The sequence below is a fragment of the Hippoglossus hippoglossus genome, chromosome 12 (genome assembly GCF_009819705.1).
Source record: "Hippoglossus hippoglossus isolate fHipHip1 chromosome 12, fHipHip1.pri, whole genome shotgun sequence".
Classification (NCBI taxonomy): domain Eukaryota; kingdom Metazoa; phylum Chordata; class Actinopteri; order Pleuronectiformes; family Pleuronectidae; genus Hippoglossus; species Hippoglossus hippoglossus.
The window spans coordinates 1,102,614-1,128,512 of record NC_047162.1 but is presented as its reverse complement, the minus strand read 5'-3'; the positions used below and the strand labels follow the sequence as shown (position 1 = coordinate 1,128,512).

The window sequence follows — 25,899 nt, the reverse complement described above, 5'->3', positions numbered from 1 at the left end:
TATTTACCTAACTGGTATATTTTTCAAACATTACATGTTGGCTAGCTCAGAGGTCTGTTAAACAACCGAAACATCATGCTTTTACTTTGAAGACAATTTGCTAAAAAGGAAGCGATTCTATGAAAACTGGTGCCATGCCAGAGATCAGCACTGTGTGTCTGTGTCCAATATGGTGAAATAAAAATAATCAAATCATCAAAACGATCTTTCGTGACAGATATTATTGGAAGCTGGCTGATCAGTTACCGCCCACTGCAGTGGGTTATCTGAGGATGTAGAGGAAAACATGTTCAACTCAATCCACAGACTTTGAGCACACTGCCCCGCCCCCACTGACTGCTACAGAATGCTGGTTGCCTGTTTTTTTCAATTCTTATTCATATATCCCGTGTCCAAATTGCACAAAAACTTGGCACTGCATTTCCACGGGCAATTTACAATACACATGCCAAGTGTGAAGCTGACTAGATGAACAGTTTGTGAGACATGTATTCCAAATACAGACAGACGTGCAATTAGTATAGATGTGCTAATGTTTCTGCATAATAAACCTTTTATATTTTAAGCATTGTAACTTCCCTGAATGGTTTCTAGCTGTGGACAATGATAATCCTAAACTATTGGCAGAGAGTGGGAGTAATATCAGACTGGCTGGGAGATGTTTTCCTCAGATGTCCTTCACATTGTCATGGATAACAATTTTTAGCTCTGTATTCATTGCCAACACGCATTCCCCAAATAAGTAGCTGTTCCAGAGTTTTAAACACAGTATTATAACATTAAATGTCCAACTGCAATCTAAACCACGCTCTCTGGGTCCTGTGCACACGTTGCCATGTGGCAAACATGTGTGCAATCCAGGCAAGGGTCACTTCAACACACTCAGAGTGGCTGGTGTACAAGTATGTGTGTGCGTGTCTGGTTTTTCATTTGTTTTTCAAAATTGTGTTTTTTTGGTAATAGTTGCAACCATTATACTTTTGTTTTTGAGTTGTGTGGATGTGGTTGATATTATTTGGATCTCACGGGGCTTCTTGAGCGGCTGGTTGAACTCTGAGCACACAGCCATTTCAGTTATTATTCTGCTTTGAATTTGAAAGTAGAAGTTCTGATGATTACATCCTGATTTTGCTCCTTCTCTCACTTTAGAGCACTCATTGCTACTTTTCCACAAACCTCCACCTCCACTCCGACATTAAGATGGGCCAGAGGCGACAGCTGAGCTCCTCCTCCTCCTGACATCCAAAACAGCATTGTGCTAACCCCAGCTCTGTCTCCTTCAATATCACAGTAATGCCAGATCATCGTCTCAAATCATTTCAATTCAACAAGTCATTCGACAATAATAAGAGTGATATTTAGAGATGTAATGATGTTATTTATAAAAGCAGCTTAAGGTAATACTAATCATAATAATGATGTTTGTGTATTGTGTGTGTATGTGTGTATAGGCAAACAAAGTAGTTGTGTTGTTTATTGTCTTTTGGGACAATAAATAGGTTAAATAGTTTTTTTGTTAGTTTTTTCTTGTTGAGGGTTAAGGGCAGGGGCACCTTGCTGAGCACTATGAGGGCTAAGCAAATACAATTTGACTGATTTACAGAAATGGACCTTTGAATGAAGCAATGGAATTTATTGTCTGGCACAGCATTAAAAACAATGATCCATATAAACAGAAACAGTGTCTTTAAAGTTCACGTTGGTCCAACTTTCTACTGAAGAAAGTCTCCTTCCCACAATCATAAGGTTTTATATCACCTCCACTGAGGCTGAGTCATTCATTAAAACAGTCTTGAAAGTGGTTTGCTAAAATTCTTGATAGCTGAATCAGTGAGGACTGAAACACATTTAGTACAGAAGAAAAGGCAACTCAGAGGAAATGCATTGTTTGCAAGACTTCTACTCATTTCCATGTGTGTGGATACAGTGGTGACTGTGCTCCAGTGCCTGAAATCTAACCAGGGCTAGAATGGGTCATACACAAGGCATTAGATTTAAGTATCTGTTATGTTCCGTAAGTCTGAGACCACAGCTATGTTTTACATTTCCCGGGGTTGAAGGAGAACTGGGCACCTTGTAGAACCATCTCTAAAGTCCAGACAGACGACACGTCTTATTATCTTGTACCTAACAGGGCTATGTGGAAAAAAACATTCAAAAAATGTAACTCAAGTTTCACTTACTAGTCATTTTCAGGGTGTTCAACCAAATCTCTATCAGTTAAGGACCAACGTTCAAGAAAAAGCCAGTAGTTGAGAATGAAATCTGAGGCTTTTATTACATTGTTTCTATAATATGTCAATATGTTAGTGATGCACTTGGGAGGGTAATCTGCATATCTGAAACATTTCTTTAGTGTTTTTCACATTAGTAACTCATCAGCCTCACTGAACAGATTTTGAACCAGCATGTCAATCCACAGTGTGTGTATGTGAGAGACGTATGTCAAACCACTCAAATGAAACAAACATCTTCCAGATAGAACTGTGGAAACTTTCTTCATTTATATGCATCTTTTCATGTAGTGTACATTTTTGTGTCTTTTGAATTGAATGTCCATGAAATAAACATATTTATGACTTTGATGAATATTTTAGTTTGCCATCTTTATCGCATACATGAGCCCCCCCCATCATTAGTGATCTCACAGAAACGTTCATGTTCAGACCATGCTCACTGTAGAAGTCATCATTCACAACAGGCTAATGACAGAAGCTTTGATTCGTAGAAAAAAGGAGCGATTCTGTTGATTCTTCATGAAGACTGAGTTGTTTTCATGTCTTGTTTGTTATTAGCACAGAGAAATAAATCATCACACATTCAACAGTCAAATCCAAACCTCCACCCTCTGGACATTTTTTCAAAGAAGGGAAGAATGTCACAATAAGCATTTAATAAAATGTAATGATTTCTTGCAGACACATCTGGTGTTATGATCACAGGACACTTCTAACAAAGTATAAATCTAATACACTTTCTGATGCATCGGTCTTGCAGCATTCACAGAACTTAAAGGATTTTCAATGGCTTGGATTGGTTCACTAGTCAAGGAGGCTACTGTTGCTGATTGCCTGCCACTCACACTGCAAACAGCAATAACCATTTGAAGTAATTCTTGTTTTAGAGTGCAGAGGTTGTGAGTATTGTAAGCAGTGTTCAATGCTAAGTGAATTCACTTGGTTTCTCCTTATGTTGACGTAATAGTTGTCACACCCAACGAGGGTTTTAAAATACACCAGCCAGGATCAGCCCTAATGCCCTGCAGTCAGATGTCCCCTGGATGCTGTACAGCTTAATGTGTTGTACAGTTTCACCCATAGATATGTTGGAAGCAGTTGAACAGTAGGAGAGAAGGAGGCAGAACTCTGGGATAGTTTCTGCAAGTATTCGGCCAGCGTTGCCTCACTCGCCCTTGAACTGAGGACGCCTCTTCTCCTTGAACGCAGCCAAACCCTCCAATCGATCTTTGGTTGGTATCACCTGAAATAACAATATAAATACATCAGTACAGAAGAGGAAACACCTCTTTATTTAATTCATCTTGACCTGTTTCCTGAGGGAGACATGGAAGAGTTGTTTCATATTGATGATGTGAGATTTTTTGGTGTGAACTGATGTCATGTTAAAGTAAAAACGATTATTAACACTTAAACACTGATGTCCTGTTTGTGCCCAGCACATCCCATCGTGTGTTGTTTGTGGCAGATGAACAGCATGCACACAACATGTAGGACTTTTGGCCGCCCATGCAAAATGAACATGGCGGAAACCCAACCGTTTGTGAATGCATGCATTACGGAAAGTATTAACCGAATTAACTGACATGAACAAGATAGATTAAGTCGGTTAGAGGTAATAAACGTCTGTTTCGATACATTTTCTGTTAATTGCCCAGCCATGGTGTATGTTGTTTCACACACACTATATAATGCAGGTCCAATAATTATAATTACATTAGCATCAGTCAGAGATTTTTTGTATGCTTAGCTCCTTCCACTAACAAAGGGCAGCTAACAAAAGCATATGTATATTTGTTTAATATACAGCAGGTCAATTATCTACCTACTAATTCCACAAACATCTCTGTGTCTGTCTGTATGTATGTGGAATGCATATCTCGTGAATCGTTTCGCTAATCGACCTCACAGTTGGCGCGTCTATTTTAAGTGCAGAGCCAAGTTTGGTGCGATTTGGACAAGCGGTACTTTAATATTAATACAAATGTAATAAACAGACGACCAGCACCCTGTAGCAGGCAGTGGGGGCGGGGCAGTGTGCCTTCAGTCTGCGGACCAAGTTGGCAACAACTTTCATAGAATCATTTCCTGTTTAGCAATTTGTCCTCAAAGCAAAAGGTCAACATTTGTTTTGCTGCAGTAATGCTTCATATAGAGCTGCATCACAGAGCTTGTATTTTGAAAAGTTGTGACCTTGGGTCTAAACATTGTGTCAATGCTTAACAGGCCTTTGAAGTAGCCAATAGCAAAGTATGAAAAAGTAACACCAGTTAAGTAAATCATTCAAATGTATATAAACACCACACATATGAACAGCAATACAGAACATTCTGTTTCATTTTATGGAAAACATTGGCTATAAAATCTTCATTGCAGAGAAACCAGGTAGGATGAACACAAACACAGGCCAAGCAAACAGCCCATTCCAAACAGGCAGGTTTAGAACAGGCACTGAGCTAGCTAGTTGACTAGTAGAGATTCTCACCTGGGCGTAGCACGCCTCTTCAATGGCCAGACCTGTAGATAAATCCACCTGAAAGAGAATTTGGTATCTCTTAGTGAATTCAGATTCAGATTTCTCATAAGCAACAATGAGATACAGTGAGTGCAACTGAAAAGCATCTGTATTCAAAAACTCAAGACTGTCTCTGAATTGCCCTCTTTTACTGGAGACAGCTCCTATCACCATCTCACCCTATACAGATTTTATTTTAGTACAAACATTTAAGTTTTGTCATTTCTAAGGTTGAGAGTAACATGGCACATGAGTGGGAGCACCATCTGTGAAACATAACTAATGTGTGTCTTCTCAAAGACAGAGACCAGAATGACAACTGGCCACCATAAGCCCAATAACCGTTGATATACTGTATAGTTGCGCAGGTGCATGTGTGCTCACGCATGTGCAGGGGTGTATGCTAATATCAGCAAACGCAATTATGGAAAATACAAAATCACCTATTAGGGGTTATTTGGGCTTTAAATCGGACACAACCAACAAGCCAAAGGTCCTTTGACATGACAAAGCTGCACAAGCATTTGCTAATACATCATCGCGCTGAGCACATTGTGTGTGTGTTTTTCGTACTATACATGTACAACAAACATTTGTATTCTATAGCACACCTGTTCACACCTGGTATTTAGATTGCCCAACCCTAGTGAACACAACCTTACTCGACAAAGACCTGCTGTTGAATTACTGGGACTTACCTCTATCCCCTGGTTGATCGCAAGTTTTGCCATCCTTACTGCAATCGGGCCCTGTGAGAGTCAAACATTCGATTGTCTTATAGATTACAAAGCTTCATTAATTGCTTTGTGCTGTTTGGAATTATAAAATATTATAATGCTGTTATTGCAGGATTAAAAGGAGTAAACAAAGTTGATCTAGTCACGGCATTCACGGCTAAATCACCGTTTTGTTCTTCTCTTACTGTAAAGTATAACTTCTTAATACAGATGTGTGCTGGTCAGCGAGGTGTTACCTGAGGGTTGATCTCTCGGGCGAGCTCCAGAGCCTGCAAGTAGGCAGCATCCCCACTCTTATTCTGCTCCACAGATTTACTGACGAGGCCCAGACGACACGCCTCTGTTCCGTCCACCACCCGGGCTGCGAAGATGAGCTCCTTCGCAAGAGAGACACTGATCACCCTGGGGAGACGCTGTGTACCACCTGCAAAAGAAATGAGAAACCTAAATGGAGCATGGCCTTGACCACAGATGTTGATGATAATGCGGGTTGTCAACTATATAAACATATAAAATGAGTCATGATAGAAACGTTAGAGGCAAAAAGGGTACAAGTATCAAGCAGTAAGCATGTATTCACTGTCAGATCTTGAGCACATAAGGTTTTATACATTTCAGTGCAAAATGCAAATAATAACTTTTAAATGCGTATCCTTAACTCCAGAAAACTAACAGATTGCTGTGTCAAGGAAAACCATGAACTTATCAGTATTACCTGGTGTGCCTGAGTTGGTAAAAAATCTAAACTTAGACTAATAACTTAAGTTTATACGAATACCATGCAATCTAGATGTTATTGAACACACCCACTAAACATTCATTGGACTGATAAAAGTCAATGAACCCTTGGGTTTAATAACTGGCTGAGCCTCTTCTGTAGCCGTGGATCAGACCTGCGCAGAGTTCAGAAGGAGGATCATTCTTTCTACAGAGCAGCTTCAGCTCAGATTTATTCTCTGTGGCCATTTTCAGACCAAGTATTAACGTCAACACAGAGTTCCGGAGCCTCATTTATAACCGTTGTGTACGCACAAAACAGAGTCTGAAAGATGTTTACACAACTTCTCACGCTGAAGTCGGGATTTATAAAAACAAACTTGACGGGAGAATGTGCGCCAACTCTGACCCACTCGTATGAACATTTCGGAGACGGGAAGGTGGTGATGCAGATGTGAGGTGGTGAATCGAAACTAAATATATAGATACACTTTATATTCTCAATGCCTCCTATTCAAGTCTGATCTGGACTTGTACTTTCACTTTTAAAGCAAAGCAAAATGTGTGAAAAATACTTCTTTAAAAGAAACAAAGGAGAATGTCTGAATGAGCATGTAAAACTGACGTATGTACGGGCCAAATTATGTGTATAAGTGAAATGAAATAACTTTTTTTCCCAGCACATTCAATATGGAGCCTGAAGATATTACCTTAGGCTTTGACTTTAAAAAGGTATTGTGAATCTGTATGGCAGACTTCATGGCCATCCCATTAACAAAAGGCCCAACTCACAGCTGCTGGCAGGAAGCTTTGGACAATCACGGCCATTCAGGCAATTTTCAATGATGAGTTAACGTGTAGACAAAATAAATATTTAAGCCAGAAATAAAATAAAATATATCCTTACCTGCTCCAGGAATAATTGCCAGTTTAGTCTCAACTAGTCCCATTTTGGCAGTATTGGCTGGATGGACCAAAAAGCAGTAGTTAGCACTATTTACACATATACACAACAACTAGAATACATGTATGATATAATACAGAGAAAATAATGAATGCATTCATTTTATATTTCACCAATATCACAGTATATACATTCAGACACTACTATACAAGTGATTCTAAAATAAACAATATAATAATAATATATGTAATAACTATTTTCATATCACCACCACTGTTTAAATCAAGATCCAAACATTAACTCCTGACATATTTAATAAAATCATCAGGATAATCGAACTAGTTTACTCAAACAGTCTGCTCTCTGCATCAATAAAGCCATTTCTTAACACAGAGAAGGTTTGCGGGGCTTTCACACACACAGTTTATTGCATGCTTGTCATTACCTCTGAAAAGGTGGTTATGTTTTCACCTGTCCATTTGTTAGTCAGTAAAGCTGAGCATACACTGTGGGATTTAACACAGTTTTGCCCCCATTTCTTAGAGTCACATGATCTTCAGCTTTGTCATGTGTCGTTTGCCGTGCAGTGTACAGGGGGAGTGAACTGCGATTAATTGCTGCCGACTGACCATCAGAGATTTTTGTTTGACCAACTTCTCGAACAGTTAAATCAGAGCCAAGAGTCAATTTCTCAAACTTTTTCATGACTACGCCTTTGCAAAGTTGCAAACACAGGGACAGCGAATTAAACGGAAGAAGCCTCTTGGATGAGATGAAACCTTTCACTTAATGGCACTATGTAGCCTTAATAATGGTTTTTAGAGTGACACACTCTACTGACTGATAAACTCTGTAAACCTACTATCTCCCATAAATAAATAGGATAAACCTAATTAAAGTGGACGATAAAAGTATCGTAAAAGTAAAGGGGAGGATAAAAGTATAAAACTACGTCTGATTATCCTGCCACCCAACACCCAGTAGGCTACATCTTAATCTCTCCCTGTTTCCAGATGCACCAGGAGCATCATGTTACCGAGGTCTAGTTTGACCAATACGTTTTGAGCAGACTGTGGTTGCCCGCAGGTCAACAGTCCATGTGGAGAGCAAAAGAAGTAGAACACATTGACTGTAGGGCATCAGCTATTGGCTTTTCATAAATATGCAGATAGCTGTTAATAATCAAAATTTCATCTGGACCTAAAAACACCAAACGAACCGTTACCCCCCCTAGAGGCTAATTCACCTTCAAATGATTGGAGATTGCTCAGCTGTCCGCTTCATTAAGGCTGTGTGTAAAACATTAGGATATTGTTGTGGCGCTTGTGACATCTTTGTTTCCTTTGGATTTACTATAATAGTATGGAGTATAGAACAATGTGTTTCACAATTATCCGGGAAAAAAACAGCTTTGATTCTAGGTGTCGCTGATTCCACCAGATGACTTTAGCCTTGTCACGCTCCACAATAGCTTTGTGGTAGAACTGAAGCAGAGAAAATTCCGCAGAGAATTTGAAAAAAGGTGGAAACTGAATAAAAATACTCGAGAACAGTATAATTAACTGCAGCACAGCATTTCATTTAGGGCATTTAGTTCTGACTTTAACTTTCAACTGTTTTAGGGATTTTCTTTGAACTGCTTTGACCGAAAACTGATTCCATATGTAGCTGGTACACAGAAAATCAACGCATCTCATCTTAAAACAGACTTATTTCAGTCTGCTACCATCAACTGTTAGTAATTCTACAATAACAAACATTAACAGAGTTTTGCACAGTCTCAAAATAAAACCTTACATGCAATTCTGATGTCACAAGCAAGGGCCATTTCCAAGCCTCCTCCTAAGGCGGCTCCATCAATTGCAGCAATTGTTGGTACAGGCAGATTACCTGTAAAAGAAAAGACAATATGGTACCAATCAAAAGCTATACAATGTGTTCATATGTACCTCACAGAACAAACAACATCATTCAACTAGAACATATCAACTACTCATATCACTAGACTGTTATTTTCTTCACTTCTGGCAGAGCTGCCTGAAGAGTCTGTCAGGTTGTGTGTTCAGAAACCAGCCACCTACAGAAACTCTCTCTCGTTTCAAGGCTTGGGTGTGGAGAATGTAGGAGAACGTAGCTGTGCCTCGGGCTCACACTGTATTGTTAACATTGAAGATGAACAATTTTGTATTTCTTTCAATTGACCAATTTATATCAGATGCTCCAAATCATATTTTTTTTAATAAATATGATGCAATGGAACTCCCTGCAGTATCCACTTCCACATCAAGGCTGATTGGCCACTATATCACCATATTGCATATACACATATTGAGATCAGATACATTTGAATCATGATCCACTTTTCATAGTTATTGTTGAATATGTGAATTAATAACTTGTGCCATGTCAAATGTAAATGTGGAAAACAGTCAAACAACTTGACTGATGCAGTGTGTGATATAGTTATAGATACCTGATACCAATAATGTAATTATTGTGCATCATTCCCCCCCAAATGTTTTAAGTAATGATAATAACAAAATTAGTCAGTTAAATTGACCTAACCGTGATTCCTTCATTAGTAAATGAAAAAAGTCAAAGTTGTCTTCTGTGAAGAACACATCCAAGTCAAACATCTGCAGTGAATTTACAAACAGTCACGCTCAGTCTTTACCAAGCTCTGTGATGAGTGCTCTGGCTTTGGACACAAATGGCCCCACTTCACTCTGCTGCATCTTGGCTCTCTCCTTCAGATCTGCACCTGCACACCAACAGAAAGTAGCAGAATCAAACCAGTGGCTTCCTCAAACATGCAGCACAGAGTGCGCACGCACACGCACACGCACGCACGAAATGTCATGTCAATGCACACAGAAATGTCATGAATAAGGTGAGTTTACCTGCACAGAATATCCCAGGAACCAAACTACAGAAAATGACACTACGCACTTTGTTATTCTTCTTGATATCTTCCACAGCTTCAAACATCTGAAAGGCAGAAAAAGCTTAAATTAAAAACTGCACATCTATCACATTTCTCCAAATGTCTTACGATTTGAATGTTAAACTTATTTTACATCACCTAAGAACAATAATAATTATTTGGAACATACTTAGACATTACAAGAGAGATCAGAAAATCTGAAAAAACCTAATAACTTGAAGTCAGTTTAGAGGTCCAGGAATTCTACGATATTCTGTTTCACATCAACTGAACACTCCCTTCACTGCTGAGTTGTCAAAGTAAAGCTAGGACCGTGCTTCTCAGAAGATGTACATAGATGTACACACTGCAGGGCACTATGGGTCACCGTATATCATGAAGGCTTGGAAAGGAACCAACGTGCACATCTTGCAAATTTCAACAGCAGGTCATTTATATCGTCATGCTGATTTGCTAAAATCAACTCAAATCATAATAACCTACATGCTGCTAAGAGAAGCAGAGTTCCAGCCTCATGTCTGTTACCAATCACTGACTTTACTCTTCTTCATCATGCCAAAAGTAATAAAAAGGTTCATAGTAATACATACCATTTTGACCAGATTTTTGCTGATGGCATTTTTGGCTTTTGCTCGATTTATTCCCACGACAACAATACCTGAAAGACAATGTTAAATCAGGGTGAATAACAATGGAACTCTTTAATAACAACATGTTAATGATGAGCCACATTATAGACATCGCATAACACAATGTCACAACTATGAAGCACATTGTTAGATCGTCCGCAGAAACTCTGGAGCAGCCGATGTGGCGACTGGGGGGGGTTTAAGATGTTTCTAACAGGTGACGCAAAAATGAAAAAAATAAGTATATCTCAGGATGTAAAAGTGAAGCCATACGCGTCCAAGACATGGACGAAAATGTCACGAGAATTTGAGGTCATACGAGCCGACGTTGTTACTGTGCTGTAGACAAAAACACTCATGCATCTCAATGGAGAACTGATTGTGCATGTGTGAAAGGAAACCTCGGGTGGGTTTAGACATATAAATGTGGCCTGAGCCGCTCTCTATTCTTTACAACTGTGACGTCCACTGAACCGTTTCACTTCTCCTGCAGCTTGATGTGTTATTCTGTGAGCGGGAGGATCATTCTGACTCATAGTGTCACCTCTTGTGTGTGCTTTCCTGACAAAATAAGGTTTTGAGACCCGACATACTAGTTTGGGGTTCCTCCATGTGAAAGACCGTGCAGTGTGTGATCCCCTGTTGCCAGTCAGTCATGTGGAATGGACTCACAATGACTGCAAGATTCCGAACAAGACAGCAAGTTGTGTAACTGCACAGTGATTCAACGACTTTGACGGTCGTGTTGTGTGAACTTGGCTTAAACTGCCAAATGTAAAGGCTTGATACAGGCTGTGTCTTTCTGTGACAGTAGACAAATGCCAGTAAGTTTCTCATTGATAAACAGGCCGGATACTCAGTTCGATGCTCAGTAGACCTGACATGAAATTTGCAAACCGTCTTCTCTCTCTTGCTGCAGGGGGCCCCAGGGGGCCCCAGGGGGCCCCAGGGGTGGAGGGAGGGATTGACTATAACATCTTCATTGCAGATAAACTAGGTATAGGGTGAACAGTTTCTCTCAGGTCACACTTCACGCAGGATTTGGTTGTTGTTGTTGTTGTTGTTGTTGTTGTTGTTATGTATATATTGCACCTTTTTCTACTACTTATGCTGTTATTACTTATATTGTGCACCTTGAGGACTGCTGCTTAATTTCGTTGTACACTGTGCAATGACAATAAAATGAGTCTATTCATTCTATTCTGCACCATGGACTGTTTATAAAAAATCTCTGCACACAAAGTTTAGCACACAATGAATCAAAGTGACAGTGTATTGTAAGGCTGTTGGGTTCTACATCGTAAATGGCAAAGTAATAATCAAAAGTGAGGCTATTTGTCATAGTTATACCACATGACTGTCTTTGAACACATCTGAGGAGGCACCACAGCCTATTCCAAACAGTTTACAATGGGTACTGCACACTGATGGAGGGGCAGCGTCGGGCAGTATTTCAGCGGCCACCATAATAAGAGCTGCTGAAATTCTCTAAATGATAAGGAAAGGAGCTTCAATGCTTCCTAACGTATCTCCTTTAGCATAGGAAAGACCAGACCAGTCTTTATGAAAGGAAAGGAGAAAATGTCGCCCCACAACTCTTTGCAGCTGCAACATTTAAAGCGACACAACCTTGTATTTGCACCTGGACACAACCAAGTAAATATAGAAAACAGAACAGCTGTTTAACGCTCATGACACGATCCAGAACGGATGTGAATCATCACACGATTGTTTGATTTCTTCTCTGTCACATCTGTCCGGTCCGGAATCACAATAAACAGCAAACATAATGAACTTACAGTTCACAACATCATCATCACAAATGCAAAACTTATTTCAATCCTCTGACTGTGGAATGGACACAATCCTTTTTCTCTCCACTTATATAAAAGGTTTTCCCCTCGTATATTCCTCACATTAATATATTATTTCTACATTTCAGTCTTGTTTGTTTTATTTTTTAATAAATCTGTTTTGTTGTCATCTCCTGTGGGCAAACAGAAACCATCTTTTCTCAGGACGTGAAATTCTGTTTTAAACAGAAAACTTTATTATAACTGTCAGCGATCAGGACAGCGTACTGTACATTTTGTGCGCATCTTCTTATGTAAATAAAGTATTAAAAAACCTCTGAGCTTAAGTGGAGTCGGATTTTCTCCGCACAGTGGATCTCCTCTCCTAACTCCTTACGTCTTCTCCTATGCATCTCTCCTTGACCTAGTGACGTCTTCCATCGGGGTCAATGAGTAGTGGTTAGGAAAGGAGATTATGAGTTATTGTTAATTATGATTCATATTATTTGGACTATCTGAACGCTTCTGGTCACGTAGTGTGACGTCAGCGCGTGCAGTCTGTGAAGGTGGGCGGGGCCCCGCTGTGCCTCCATCAGGATGTCGGACTGTGACTTCACAGTTTGTATGAACGCCTGATGGCGCGTCCGTCTCTTCCCGCTGGTACACATTACACACACACTGTAACAACCGGGCTTACCGTCGTCCTCTCCGTCCAGGTACCGGACGCGCAGGTCGTCCTTCAGGTCGGAGCTGTAGTGTCGCGCCGCCGCCGCCGCCGCAGCAGCCGGAGCGCGGAGCCGCACAGCGCGCGACACTGCCCCGGTGAAAACACAACGTCTCGTGCAGGAGAGAGCCGCCGCCAGGCTGCACGCGCCGCCCCGGTGTGCCGCCTGCACGCGGAAGGTCTGCATCAGGGCCGCCATGTTGACGAGCTGCTTGACTTTCAACTGTGAACCCCGTCACGTGGCCACGTCACCTGACTCCACCACCAGCGACGGGCGCAGCCACGTGTGTTTCTGAGAGAATATGAAAAAGAAAACAAAACACGAAGCCACTGAACACTTGATGCCTTACATTTAGTTGAATGTACCGCTTAACTAGTTTCAGTGACTTTGTTTGATCTGTTTTTACTGTAATAATCTGCTAATGCCACACATCGTGCTCAAATCTTCACTATAAAGCTAGTATTAACACGTTAGGACAATAACATCTGATAAGGACTGTCCTAATACCACATTTGCTAATGTATAAAATATATGAGTAGCTTGAATATGTCACCAGATAAGTGATAAATCCCCGTTCAGGCTATGATGAAGCCAGTTACCTGAAAGTAATGCACACACTGTGCAAAAGTAGCACCTCATTTTGCACAGTGCTACAAAGTTGGACCAATTTTTCTTCAGCTTACTTTGGAAAAATAAAGGTGTTTATTTTTCTATTTGCAGACCATAATATGCTTCTAGGGTTTCACAGTCAAGCATCATCATGGTTTGGATTCACAGCAAAAGATGGACTCATCAGTCCATCGTCAGTCACAACCCTGGTTCTCATATGTTCATGTACAGATTTGTTTCCAAATGCAAGCTTTGTATACATGATGTATACTTATATTGGGTGAATATGAAAGCTATAAAAATATAAGAGCACACATGATTCAGTGATAAGACATTTATTGTAAACAAAAGAATCACTGTTACAATAACTTGATGAAAGTGGTCATCACCAACGAGATTGTCCAAAGTATGACAACAAATGCACACACATCATTCATTTGAAATGAACTACACGACAACATACAGCAGGGGTACGGTGGCTGTAAACTGTAATAACACAATTACAATTAAGTGTGAGGCTGTAATGCAGAATCTCTGGAAACATTTTTGAAAATGATTTGTTCACCAAAATGTGACAGAATAAATGTCAGAGCTTTATAAAGTCCAGTTGTCACTTCCATCAGATGGTAGTCACAGTTGTCCCGCCAGTGTCACACACGTTGTCAGTTTTACCAGCAGTCTGGAAGCTAACAAGACTATTACAAAAAGAGAGAGCAAGAGCCGTGGCTGTTTGGCAAAAACAGTGAAGCAGTGACAGTAGCAGAGAATTTAAAAGTTAACTCATAAAAGTTATTTGCATAAATGATCAGTCTCTGTAACAGTATGTGTACTTGCCATTCTCAAAGATGTTCTAATCATAGGACATTTTGAGTGAAAATGCGTCAACGAAGTAAAAAAAAAAAACATTAAATGAAGAAATAAGGGCACATGTACTGCACTTTATGACATGAGGGAAAATATTGAAGCTGTAAAGGGTGCTTAGTTACAGTAAGTGCAGATGAGTAAGACAGTACAGACCTAAATAACCTCACTGAGGAAGGTCACAAACCGCACAAACGTGTTTGCATGTGGTTAGAATGTGATCCCACCTCAATCTGAGCCAACTGCAAGGCCTATTCTGCTGCACAATAAATGGAAATGTGCCAATTCAAAATCTACTTTCCATTAATACAAACCAAACTACAGCGCTCCTTACAGGAAGTGTCATGACATTGATTATTCTGAAATGACAAACCTGTAAAATAAAGCACCAAATATCCCTTAAAGCAGAGGCATGGGCTGTACAATTTTCTCAATACAATAACCATATTGCATTACTCAATAAGTCTGTGGGTTTAAGTGTTACAGTGATGTCTGTGATGAATTTACAATTCTCAAATACTGTGTAAAATCTTTATTTGGTCAATCTGCTCTGCAGAGAAAACAAGGCTGAAGCAGATTGATATCAGAGGTGGGCCTCTTATTTGCCGTTTCACAACCATGCTATATTTCAAGAGGTTCCTCCCACTTTCTGATCTACTCCCGTTTAAATGAATCCAATTATTTATGGAGCCTTTTTCTGACTCTGTAAAGTGGCCTTCAGTACTTTGAAAGGCACTATATAAATCCAAGTTATTATTATTATTATTATTATCATCATCATCATCAGGTTTCTCTCAGCAGAAACTTTGATTCCAGTCAGAATTAGTTTCAGTTGCTTTCGCTTCCCTAATCCTGATCAAACTACTGTCAAGGAAACTCTCCAGATATTTCACATTGAAATCCTTCCTTAGAGGCCATTGTTTCCTGGTAGGCTTTTAATATTTCAGGAAGTATTAACTCCCGTTGGTGATAACTGAACAGTGGTTGGAAACACCGCCATAATAAGCAATGAATGAAAACATTGTGTTCGAAAAGAGACGCTGAGGAGCAGACGCAGCTCTGTTGTGGAGCTGAGCGGGTGCAGTGGTATTGTGCACTGATTCTTTTGTAATTATACCTCTCAGCTTGTAACAGTGAGCAGTCTATAGGTTTAGACTCTGCCATTAGGTCTACACATTTTATTTGAAAACTTACATGAATGGAAACATGATTTAACCCTAATAACCTCACAGTGCAACAGCAAATGAAGTGGAAATGCAAAACAAAAAGGATATTCAGAGGAACAACCCTTTGATGACGCACTGATGATCAGTGGTGCTTCTGTTGGACTCTATCACAGAATCTTGCTGTGTTGCCGTCAGTCTTTTCAAAGGAGGCCACTTTAGCAGAAAGGGAGGCGAGGTCCTGTTTTATATACAAGTGCTCAGCGTGTGAGTGTGCATAGGAAGGTTCTTCTCCATCTACGGCAGCTTTGTTTGAGATGGGGCTTGAGGTTCGCCTGCTACTCTTGCAGCCATCCCACAGTGCATCTGTGCTGCTTCTATGCCACTGCTCAGACCGGTGGCTCCAGCCCTGCATGTTGGTGACCTGTACTGACAAAGGGCACAGCAGGGGGGACTGTGTGTACTCTGAAGAGTCGTGAGTGGTCCGGCAGCGTCCTCCCTCTGTAATGCTGCCCGGAGTTGGGGACTTTCCAGAGAACTCGTATTCAGGGTCAATGGTCTCCGCTTTGATTTGAGTGGCTCTGGCTTTAATCCGCAGTTTATGGGGCAAAGCTGAAGAAGTGGTGTCGGGCACTTTGTGTGTGGAGACAATGACACTTGTTGGGCCAGCTGTAGACGGCATGAACCCTTTGGGGACTTGCTGCTCATCCTCACCATCGGACAATTTGCCTACAGCACCATCGTCTGAGGTGCGGGGGGAGTTACTGGATGACCTGGTGACCTGCAGTAATGAAGCCGGCTGGGAGTAAACACCAGACAAAGGACTGGCTATGTAGTTTCTATAGAGCTCATAGGGACTACTCCTCTCCTGTGCATAGCTGCCATTCTCCGATGGTTCTTGCTTGACCTCTGTGGCATTGCAGACATTGAAGCTACCCTGAGTTGCAGTGCATGTCTCAGGCATGGGAGGTGAATGCTTGATGACTGATATACAGCTACTACGCAAATGAAGAGACTCCAAATCTCTGCTGGAAGAACCTTGATCATTGGTGGGTGGTACAAACTCCTGGTAAAGATTGACAGTGGCGGAGCTGGATAACGTCTGGGCTTCTTGGGCATACGCAGCTGAGCTCAACAGGCCAAACTTCAGCTTCAGTGACAGGAGCTCCGCTTTGAGGGAGGCATTTTCCTCTCCAAGGGCCATCAGCTTGGTCTCCAGCACCATGTCGTTAATGCGCCGCTTCTCCCTTGAGCGCTTGGCCGCCTCATTGTTTTTGCGACGCCTCTCCCAGTAAATGTTGTCTTTCTTCTCCTCGGGGATAAACTCCCTTTTCCTGCGACAGCTAGTTTTAGCCTTAAATGGAATCGCAGATATTTTGTGGCCCATCAGGTCTCTGTTAGCCCCCTCTAGGGCCAGGGCCAGGGAATCCTCTCCACTGTAGGACTCACTGGAGTCCAGCTCTTGCTTGATTGATTGCATATTTACCACTGTCTGCAACGGACAATATGCTGGAAAGTCTTTAACTGTTCACCATAATGCATGTATGCATTGACAGCCACATTCAATGAATCCACTGGAGGAAATCTGGAAAAACAACGAGAGGTTGAAATGTTAGTGTTGAATTGAAACAAAGTTAATCATGTAATCAATCAATCAATCAAATTTTATTTGTATAGCCCATATTCACAAATCACAATTTGTCTCATAATCAATGGTAATGTCATTTTTGAAAGTGGTGTATTTTCTCTAGGGAGGGTGTTTGCCTTGCAGATGATTCAGAACAGTTGTATTATGAGATGATACAATGTTTTGCAATGTACCAGCAGACATTTCACTTCCTGTGTTATTTGCATTCATCTCGACTTACTAAATGAAATAAAAAACATGTCCTTTAAATCAACATTTCAACTAAATAATCTGAAATGCGGAAAAAATGCAAAAAATTAAGCGTAATCATTTCCTAATGAGGATGAAGTTCCTTTACTGATCTTTTTCATAATCGTTTATTAATAAGAATGAAGTTTCTTAACAGAGATGTTGTCTTATTGTTTAGTTCTCCTCCTTGTCTGTTGGTGCAGCCTGTCTCTTACTTCAGTGTATGGCTCGAAGTAAAAATGCAGCAGAGGATAATTGTTGTTCATGATTTATGTCATTTGTTTTATAATTAATGTAATTACATGATTATAAATGTTCTAATTATCTCTACAGTAAAGACAGGGAGATAAATGAGTTATACACCAAAATGACAAGTATCTGTCTGAGCTCGCAACTTTTAAGCAAGTTCAGTAGTAGATTTGTCTTATGAAACGGAAAGTTGACTCAAGGACGTGTTCCATTTTTCTCACAGAGACCGAATAAAGACCACACACTCACACAGGTTGTATGTAAGGTCAGGAACATACTACTACATATGGGTGCATCTAAACAAATTGAATATTGTGAATAAATAAATGTCATCAGTTATTTAAGAAAGTGGAAATTGTTATACATCCTATACTCATTACACTTTTAACTAAAATGTTTCATGCATTTTTTTAAATTTGGATTATTTCCTTCATCTCAAATAATTAAAAAACATATCTCAAAATATACGAATATTTAATTTCGAGTTTAAGAAAAACACTATTCGTACAGTATAAATACCATGTATCTCTAGGTGTAGTTCAGTACATGTAACCACAATCATAGGGAAGACTGCTGACTGGACTTTGTCCAGAAGGCGATCAACAACACCCTCTACAAGGAGAGTAAGCCCAGAAGGTCAATGCCGAGATGGCAGAGCGCTGTATCTAATGATTCTCATGTATAGTTGACCCTATGTAGTAGGGAAATGTACAAAAGCAACAGGGGACAACCAATTCAAGAAGTTGGGCGATCTTCACAAGGAGTGAACTAGGGCTGGAGTCTTCAGGTTTTTAGCTCCATCTGTTGCATTCCACCTATTAAGTCACTCCTGAACCTGTGCTAAGGGGGGGGGGGGGAAGAAGATGGACATTTGTGTATGTTTTGTGATTGATCTTAGGAAATATTGAATACTTTGATATACTGTTTTTTTTTTTTTTCAAGAGCTGTAAGGCATAATCCCCTATTAGTAAGATATGTCACGGGAAGGTGTGTGACGGTTAACAAGGGTGGAAAATACATACAGAGTCAACAACTCTAATTACTACGCATTATTTTGTCAAGCAATTATAATTCTGTATGTACACACTTTTTTTGCTTATGTTGAATATTAAATCTAATTTCTAATCCTCGGTTTAAAAATCATTTTGCCAGGGGAGAACTGCCTAAAAAAGGCCTGTATTTGGATTCCAAGATCCCACACACCCAGAAAAGGACTGAAGACAGATGTGACATAACATGTGGCCTGGCAGGAGCTCAAACACAGAAACAGCCTGTAACCGGAGGCCGCCGTTCCACAGCCACACACTCCCCCATAACTGATGTTAATTATGAGTACAGCACCAAGTCGTCTCCGTATGATATGGAGAGGGGTTAAAGGGGTGTGCTGACTGTGTCCGAATTTTGCTGCTGCTGTAGGTCAACATTTATTCGTTGAGTGAATGGGAAGTGACAGGTGGGCTTGTGTGTGTGTGTAGACTGGTGCCTTTCATATGGAGTGGGAATGTATTTGATTGAACCTGATCCCAGAGAAGCCACATGCCACTTCCTTAGTAATCTACGAGAGTACTTGCAACTCAGCAAAAATGTTTGCATGCTTGACGAGTAGTCCACTGTGAACCATTTCAACAAGCTCCATGTGTTCAAATCAGCAGGTCTCGCCAATGCTGGGATCTGACCCAACATGGCTGCTGTTATCACTCGCTTTTGTCTTTTCTAACGAGGAAACATGTGACACCAGGACTAAATTTGGACGACACGTGAGGAGGTGACTGCACCGGGCCGGTTCACCGTAAGTTCACAGAGGGCTCGGCCCGGACCGGGTCGGGTCGGGCTGACCACATTCCCTCATTGTGTCCACATTACACAATAACAGAGTCCCTCCGGCTGCCAGCACTTTCGATGGCTGCACACATTATGAAAGATCTGCTGGGTGGCAATCACAACACGGGCCTGGGTTTGGGAAAGTCTTTCTAGATGATCGGTTTTAAACTCCGTGGTTATAGAAGAGAGAGAGTTTAAAATCAGATGACCTCTATGTGAACACATTTCGGCCACAGATCTCAGGCTGCGTGCTCACACACTGTTTACTCACATGACATCATAGGTTACTCAGAACGGTGGAGCTCTCTGTGTTGTTAGAACGTGAGGAGAAACTACACCACGTACAGATCCAGGGCCGCTGATGGGATGGATAACTCGCCGTTACTCTCAAACTGTGTAAACCGTGTCGCAATGTGTCACCTCACATTAGACCATGATTAGATCGCGTGTCTGAATGCGATCCAATCAGCCCCGTGCCACTGGACTCCCAACACTGACCAGCTCCAACTAAACCACAACAACAACACGAGCTCTGTCGCACAGTGGAAACACAACCCAGAGCTCCGCACGCAGGCGAACGTGCGCGGCGCTGCGCTGGACTGTGGGCGGTGTTCAGGGCGAGTAAACACTCATCCAACACTGGACACGAGAACATGGAGCTGAGCGGCACCTCCAATCACAACTGTACCTTCTCTACCCGCGGCCGGCTGACCTGGCTCTGGTCCTCCTCCTCGTACCAAGCTCCGGGGACGAGTCCACTGGCCCCATCAGGCAGTCAGCACACAGGCGGAGGTGGTGGCCCGCTCTCCTCCCGGACCTGCTTCCCTTCAAGGTGGCTCCTGACTCATGGATCTATGTTAGTAGGTCACCGCTCTAACTATATTGGTAGAGCCAGGTTAAAGGACGGCCGCTAGAGCCAATCGCAACGCAGCATCTTCAGACTTTTCAGCCAATGACGCTTGGCGTCGGCAGAGCGCTCAGAGCTCATAGAAAATGTATGTCGTCATCGGCAACGCGTGTGGTGCGTTCAGGTGCGGCGCTTCACCAGGAGATACTACCACCACACTACTGCTGCTAATAACATTACATTATTATAGATATTATAGTATAGTGGTAGTATTATAATATAATACAATTATACAATTATAATGGATAATATGGTATAGTGCTAGTATTATAATAATATAATAAAATTGTAAAATTATAATGGATAATATCGTATAATGCTAATATTATGATAATATAATAGTATTATAATAATTTTATGGTTATCGTAGTATAGTGTCAATATTATGGTAATATTATATTATTATCAAATTGCTATGGATATTATAGTATAGTGCTAATATTATGACGATATAATATTATTATAAAATTATTATGGATAATAAAGTTTTACTAGCAGTTATAGAGCAAGATATATATATATATATATATGTGTGTGTGTAATATATGGTCAGACTGGCTTGGCTTATATGTGGTCGGTCAAACCCAAACCCATATCTAATATATATCACAGTGTGATTTGTAAAATTGACCTTTGTATCACTTATACCATACTACAACTACTACTACTGTTAGAATCAGTAAATATAAGAATCTGAATTAGTTAACGCTGATTAAAATGTTATAATGTCCTATAGATACTCAGTGGTGGAATTATGTAAATCTTATCCACAAAACACAGCCTATTATGGGCTGCTATAAAACATGCTTGCACTGCATGGATTTTGATGAAGTGAGGCAATGCTAAAATATAAAACGACCAGAAATCCATCTGCTCATACTGCTCAACACCTCTAGGGGTCACTATTGGATCACTGGTAAGAATTTGGATCGTACCTGGAGGTTCAGAGTTAAAATGGCTGCTTCAGACCAGAGTCTCTGCTGAGTCTCTCCCAACACCCACACTCACAATCCTGGTAAATGGCCCAATGGTTACTACTGTGACATATTTATGGGCCTAACTGCTACAGTGCCCACGTTCCAGTTCAAAGAGTCTGGAGTTTTGCCAGAGTTCACTGGGACACAGCCTGTCACTCACACAAATACTAAACAACTAAGCTCAGAGTTTTTTAAAGTTCAAATCAAACAGAGTTTAGCTGTTACATTCAGATGGCAGCAAAAGTGAGCTACAATAATTAAGTACATCTCCTGTACTGTACATCAGAGCATTTTGGTTGTTTCTGTATGATTATATTTTAAAGTAGGGAAGCTATTTTTGATGAAAGTATACATCTGAAATTTATGTTAACAGTCACATTTGCAGTATTAATGTGCACCCAATAAGAGAAGAGGCTAAATGTGTTCCATCTGCTTCTGGATAATAAAAATGTGGTCGATGAAGGAATTTCAGCTACAATAGGAGCATAAAACTTATGCTCATTAGTTCCCCTCATTACAAAACACACACACAATTTATTTTGTACACTGAACACTTTTGTTTTCGTTGCCATTTTTCATAAGTTGAAAATATGCTTTGTACACTTAACTTCATATATATGTGTGTATCAGTCTATTATTATATTATCATATATATATATACACATATTGAAATTATTATACTGCAAGGTGCTGTGTACTATTCACTCACTCACTCACACACACACTCACACTCACACACAGTGAATAAGAATCTAAAGATTAGAGAAATACAATATAAAATCCCTGAGATAATTTTATTGGTATCAGCAATAAATGCATTTCTTCTCTATAAAGTAAAATTAACAAATGATAGCACATTATTTTATTGCTCTGACTGAAGTGATAGACACAATTTTCTTCATATGACTTTATTGGATACTCCACAGATGGATCTACACAATGCATGGTAAGCAAAAAACTGCAAACAAAGCAGATGTGGTGGAAAGGACATAGTTTTCACACTAGGCTTAGCAATTTTCACCAGTAAAGGAAAAACATTAACAACTAAAATGTTCAAAACCAAAGTACATAAATTAAAAATCTGTACAACTTGGTTAAAAAAGTATATATAAAAAGGATCCGCTTCATGGGAAACATGTTGTGAATAAGACCTTTGTCAATGGCCTCAAAAGAGATTCAACAAGAGTCTTTGTTCTTATTCTTTTGTTTGATGGCGGTAAGTTACAAAATACATCGTAGTTAACTTCATTAATAACAAAGTTACTTTCAAAACTACTATCTTTGGTCATCATACATTCTATTGTTCTATGTCTGTGGCTTTCACAAACCACAAAATAATCACCTCAAAAACAACATCAAATTGTCAAAGGGTGCACAAACTGCACACAAGTAAAGCCCTTGTCTTCTACCACAGAAACCTGGGTTCATTTCTGGGTTCTGGTAGCAATACCTATGGCCTGGTTGTACAATCCAATAAACACCACTGGCATTGTGGGCGGGTGGGAAGAGTGTGAGTGATCAGCTCACTTTTTGCTAATTCTTACCAACTGGTAGGCAGGGCTGCCTGTACAGGAGGTGGGAGGTGAACAATGCCCTTGTGGCATTCAAGAGAATAGGATTGCACTTTGAATTTTGCTTACTCTTTGACACAGGCATGTAAGAGGTACAAACATGACAAACACTTGGCATTCAAATGTATCTGTCCTATCTAAGAAACCCATAAAAAACATTCAGTCACAGTTCTGCAGAATTTCTCCTTTCACTTTACGCTGCTCATTGAATTTTCTGGCAAGCAAGCACAGCTCACAGAATATTTTAGCTCAACTGTCCTTCAAACATCACCACACTTATGTGTCTGACAAGCGGACCACCATTTCTTCAGTCTGTGGAGGGTCATTATCACCTAGCAATTCTGTTTCAGGCACTGACAAGTCCTCGTGTTGGTCTATCTCCTCCTGGGATGCCCTGTCAGCCAAGTCCTCGTCAGTGGTCTTGGAGTTCTCATTTAATAGAGCTGCTCGCTCTGTCGCAGAGGTGTTGGAGGGGGCAGTGGTGACATAGCCTGTAGATGTGGATCCACTGCCACTATGGTGGGAACCAGCTTTGGGAACCATTTGGGGTTGGTGGTGCATCTGCTGGTGGGGCATTGCCATTGGTATTTGCATGGGGTAAAAGTTCTGCAGGTATGGGTAAGCTGACATTGGGTGATATCCATTGACAGGTATGTAGAGCTGTGGGGGCACCATTGGCCGATGCATTTGACCCTTCATGGGCATGAACTGGGGCTGATGGAATGGTGAGCTCTTTTTCGGGCTGGTGTAGCGGGATGCATTTGCGGTGCTCATGCTGATGTTGCTAACAGGGCTTGTGCTGAGAGAGCTGGTCTGAGTAGTGTTGCTGGTGCCAGAAGTCTGAGCAGAGCTGTTATAGTTAGACAGACTCTCCCAAGTGCGCAGGCGTGTGTGAATGTCCTTGAAGCGAGGTCTTCTTGCTGGAAATTCACTCCAACACTCCAGCATGAGAGTGTAAATCCAGGCTGGGCAGTCATCTGGACATGGCAGTAGCCGGTGGTTGCGAACCATCTCGATCACGTCCTGGTTGGAGTAGCCACAGTACGGCTGCAGACCATAACTGAAAGTCTCCCACAGCAGCACACCGTAAGACCAGATGTCAGAGTCGGTGGAGAACTTGCCATACATAATTGCTTCTGGGGACATCCAACGAATAGGGAAAAGGCCTGTGCCCATGAGATTGTAGTAATCGGCAGAGTAGACATCTCTGAACAGGCCCAGATCAAGTATCTTGATGCTGAGTTTGTCAAAGACGAGGATGTTTCGTGCAGAAAGGTCTTTATGGATCAATTGTTGGGCAGAAAGGTACTCCATTCCAGCAGCAATCTGGGTGATAACATGAAGGAAATCGGCTTGCTCCAAAGTGGACTTGACGGTCTTATCATCATCTGAGCTGCCAACATCTGAGTTTGGGGAGCGCATCACCAGATACTCATGCAGGTCACCAAGGCTGGAGTAGGAGAATATCATGCTCATTGGCTGCTCTTTGGTGACCACACCCAGCAAACTTACTATGCTTTGGTGCTGTATGTGAAAGCGGAGCATTGCTTCATGGCGAAATTCCTCACAGAGAGTGACATCAACCTTGTCTTTCAATGTCTTTATGGCCACCACTTGGACCGGCTCACCAGGAGTGGTGCCATACAGTTGGCCCTTGTAAACCTTGCCAAACCGATCCTCACCAAGCTCCTCCATGAACCGTACTGCTGACATATTGATCTCCCTCAGCTTGGCCTGCAGCAACAAATCAATAAACACAAATACATGTCAGCAAAGTGTATGGTCAACAATAAAGCCTAATGCAGTACGTAAGCACAGGAATACAACTGCTCTTAATTCAGGTGTATGGGTGTAATGGATGTTCGGACCAAAATCCGCAGGGTATCAAAAACATAAGAATCTGCATTGGTGGAAGTGTTGCCTGAGGAACCAATGAAATGAAGAACTAAGATTCATGGATGTGACTTTGAGAATCAGGCTCTGTTCAGACCTAATATTATCACTCAGAACACGTTCAGAGGGGGTCTGGGATCCTTGTGGTCACATTCTTTTAGCAGTGTGAACATAATTGTGTCCTGAGCCACATTGAACAAACTCCTATTCAGCTGACGTCATCTGACCAGCTACAGTTTCATAATGAGCCCAAATTATTTTTACACTTCTCAGTGTTTCACATACATGTGAAAGTGTTTATAGAGGAGGAAGTGAAAATCTGAAGTTGTCACAGGAGACACATGAGGTGACACATACTAATGCTAGGTCTGAACAGAACCCTAGTCACAGTGGTTTATCATAACCTGAAAAGGGAATTTTACAACTCTCAAAGGAACCATCACTGTAAACTCCATCATGACAATCCCCAAGTAAAGAGTAGATTCACTCTGTTTATGTCACTGCGTAACATACCACAAATGCAGGTATTTGATTGATTTGGTAATGAACCACAAAACGCAGAGTTAACTGAAATGACAGGGGCCTTCAGGTCTTAAAGTCCCACCTTACAGGGGTTGCGTGAGTTTAAACCTGGTTTAAAGGACTTTGCTATTTCAACTCCTCTTGTGTTCACATGGAATAGATTCCACACTGAATTTCAGCATAGTCATTTATTTTACCAGAAGTCTTTGTTAAGAAATAAATAAGACTACTACGTCTTTGAATGCACCG

At 41.0% G+C, this 25,899-nt stretch overlaps 3 protein-coding genes across 3 annotated transcripts in view; all 3 read right to left on the bottom strand.

Moving 5' to 3' along the window:
* Positions 1–2,259: 2,259 nt before the first annotated feature.
* Positions 2,260–13,442, bottom strand: auh (AU RNA binding protein/enoyl-CoA hydratase). Its single transcript, XM_034602853.1, has 10 exons — positions 13,174–13,442; positions 10,645–10,712; positions 10,011–10,098; positions 9,785–9,871; positions 8,908–9,000; positions 7,114–7,170; positions 5,726–5,913; positions 5,451–5,501; positions 4,723–4,770; positions 2,260–3,480 (listed from the first exon to the last, which is right to left on the bottom strand). The coding sequence occupies exons 1-10, from the start codon at positions 13,397–13,399 to the stop codon at positions 3,403–3,405; spliced, it is 984 nt and encodes a 327-aa protein (XP_034458744.1). The 5' UTR covers positions 13,400–13,442; the 3' UTR covers positions 2,260–3,402.
* An 854-nt stretch (positions 13,443–14,296) lies between these two features.
* On the bottom strand, positions 14,297–20,719 carry nfil3 (nuclear factor, interleukin 3 regulated). The gene is given in 3 exon segments (XM_034602828.1): positions 14,297–16,041; positions 16,043–17,419; positions 20,469–20,719. Coding segments are annotated over 2 exon segments (1,368 nt in total). The 5' UTR covers positions 17,315–17,419; positions 20,469–20,719; the 3' UTR covers positions 14,297–15,945.
* Positions 20,720–22,562: 1,843 nt separating this feature from the next.
* Positions 22,563–25,899, bottom strand: part of ror2 (receptor tyrosine kinase-like orphan receptor 2) — a 44,913-nt gene continuing 41,576 nt past the window's right edge. Inside the window, exon 9 of the mRNA XM_034602749.1 lies at positions 22,563–24,969. Within this exon, the coding sequence (XP_034458640.1) occupies positions 23,512–24,969 (1,458 nt within the window). The 3' untranslated portion in view covers positions 22,563–23,511. The remainder of the gene's footprint in view (positions 24,970–25,899) is intronic.

What these genes read in the sequence shown, in the direction of transcription:
- auh (XM_034602853.1), bottom strand. Translation starts at nt 13,399, where the DNA reads ATGGCGGCCCTGATGCAGACCTTCCGCGTGCAGGCGGCACACCGGGGC. An exon ending in GCAAAAATCTGGTCAAAATG is followed by an intron (nt 10,099 to 10,644) that starts GTATGTATTACT and finishes TCTGCCTTTCAG; the next exon opens with ATGTTTGAAGCTGTGGAAGA. An exon ending in GGCAATTATTCCTGGAGCAG is followed by an intron (nt 5,914 to 7,113) that starts GTAAGGATATAT and finishes TTTCTTTTGCAG; the next exon opens with GTGGTACACAGCGTCTCCCC.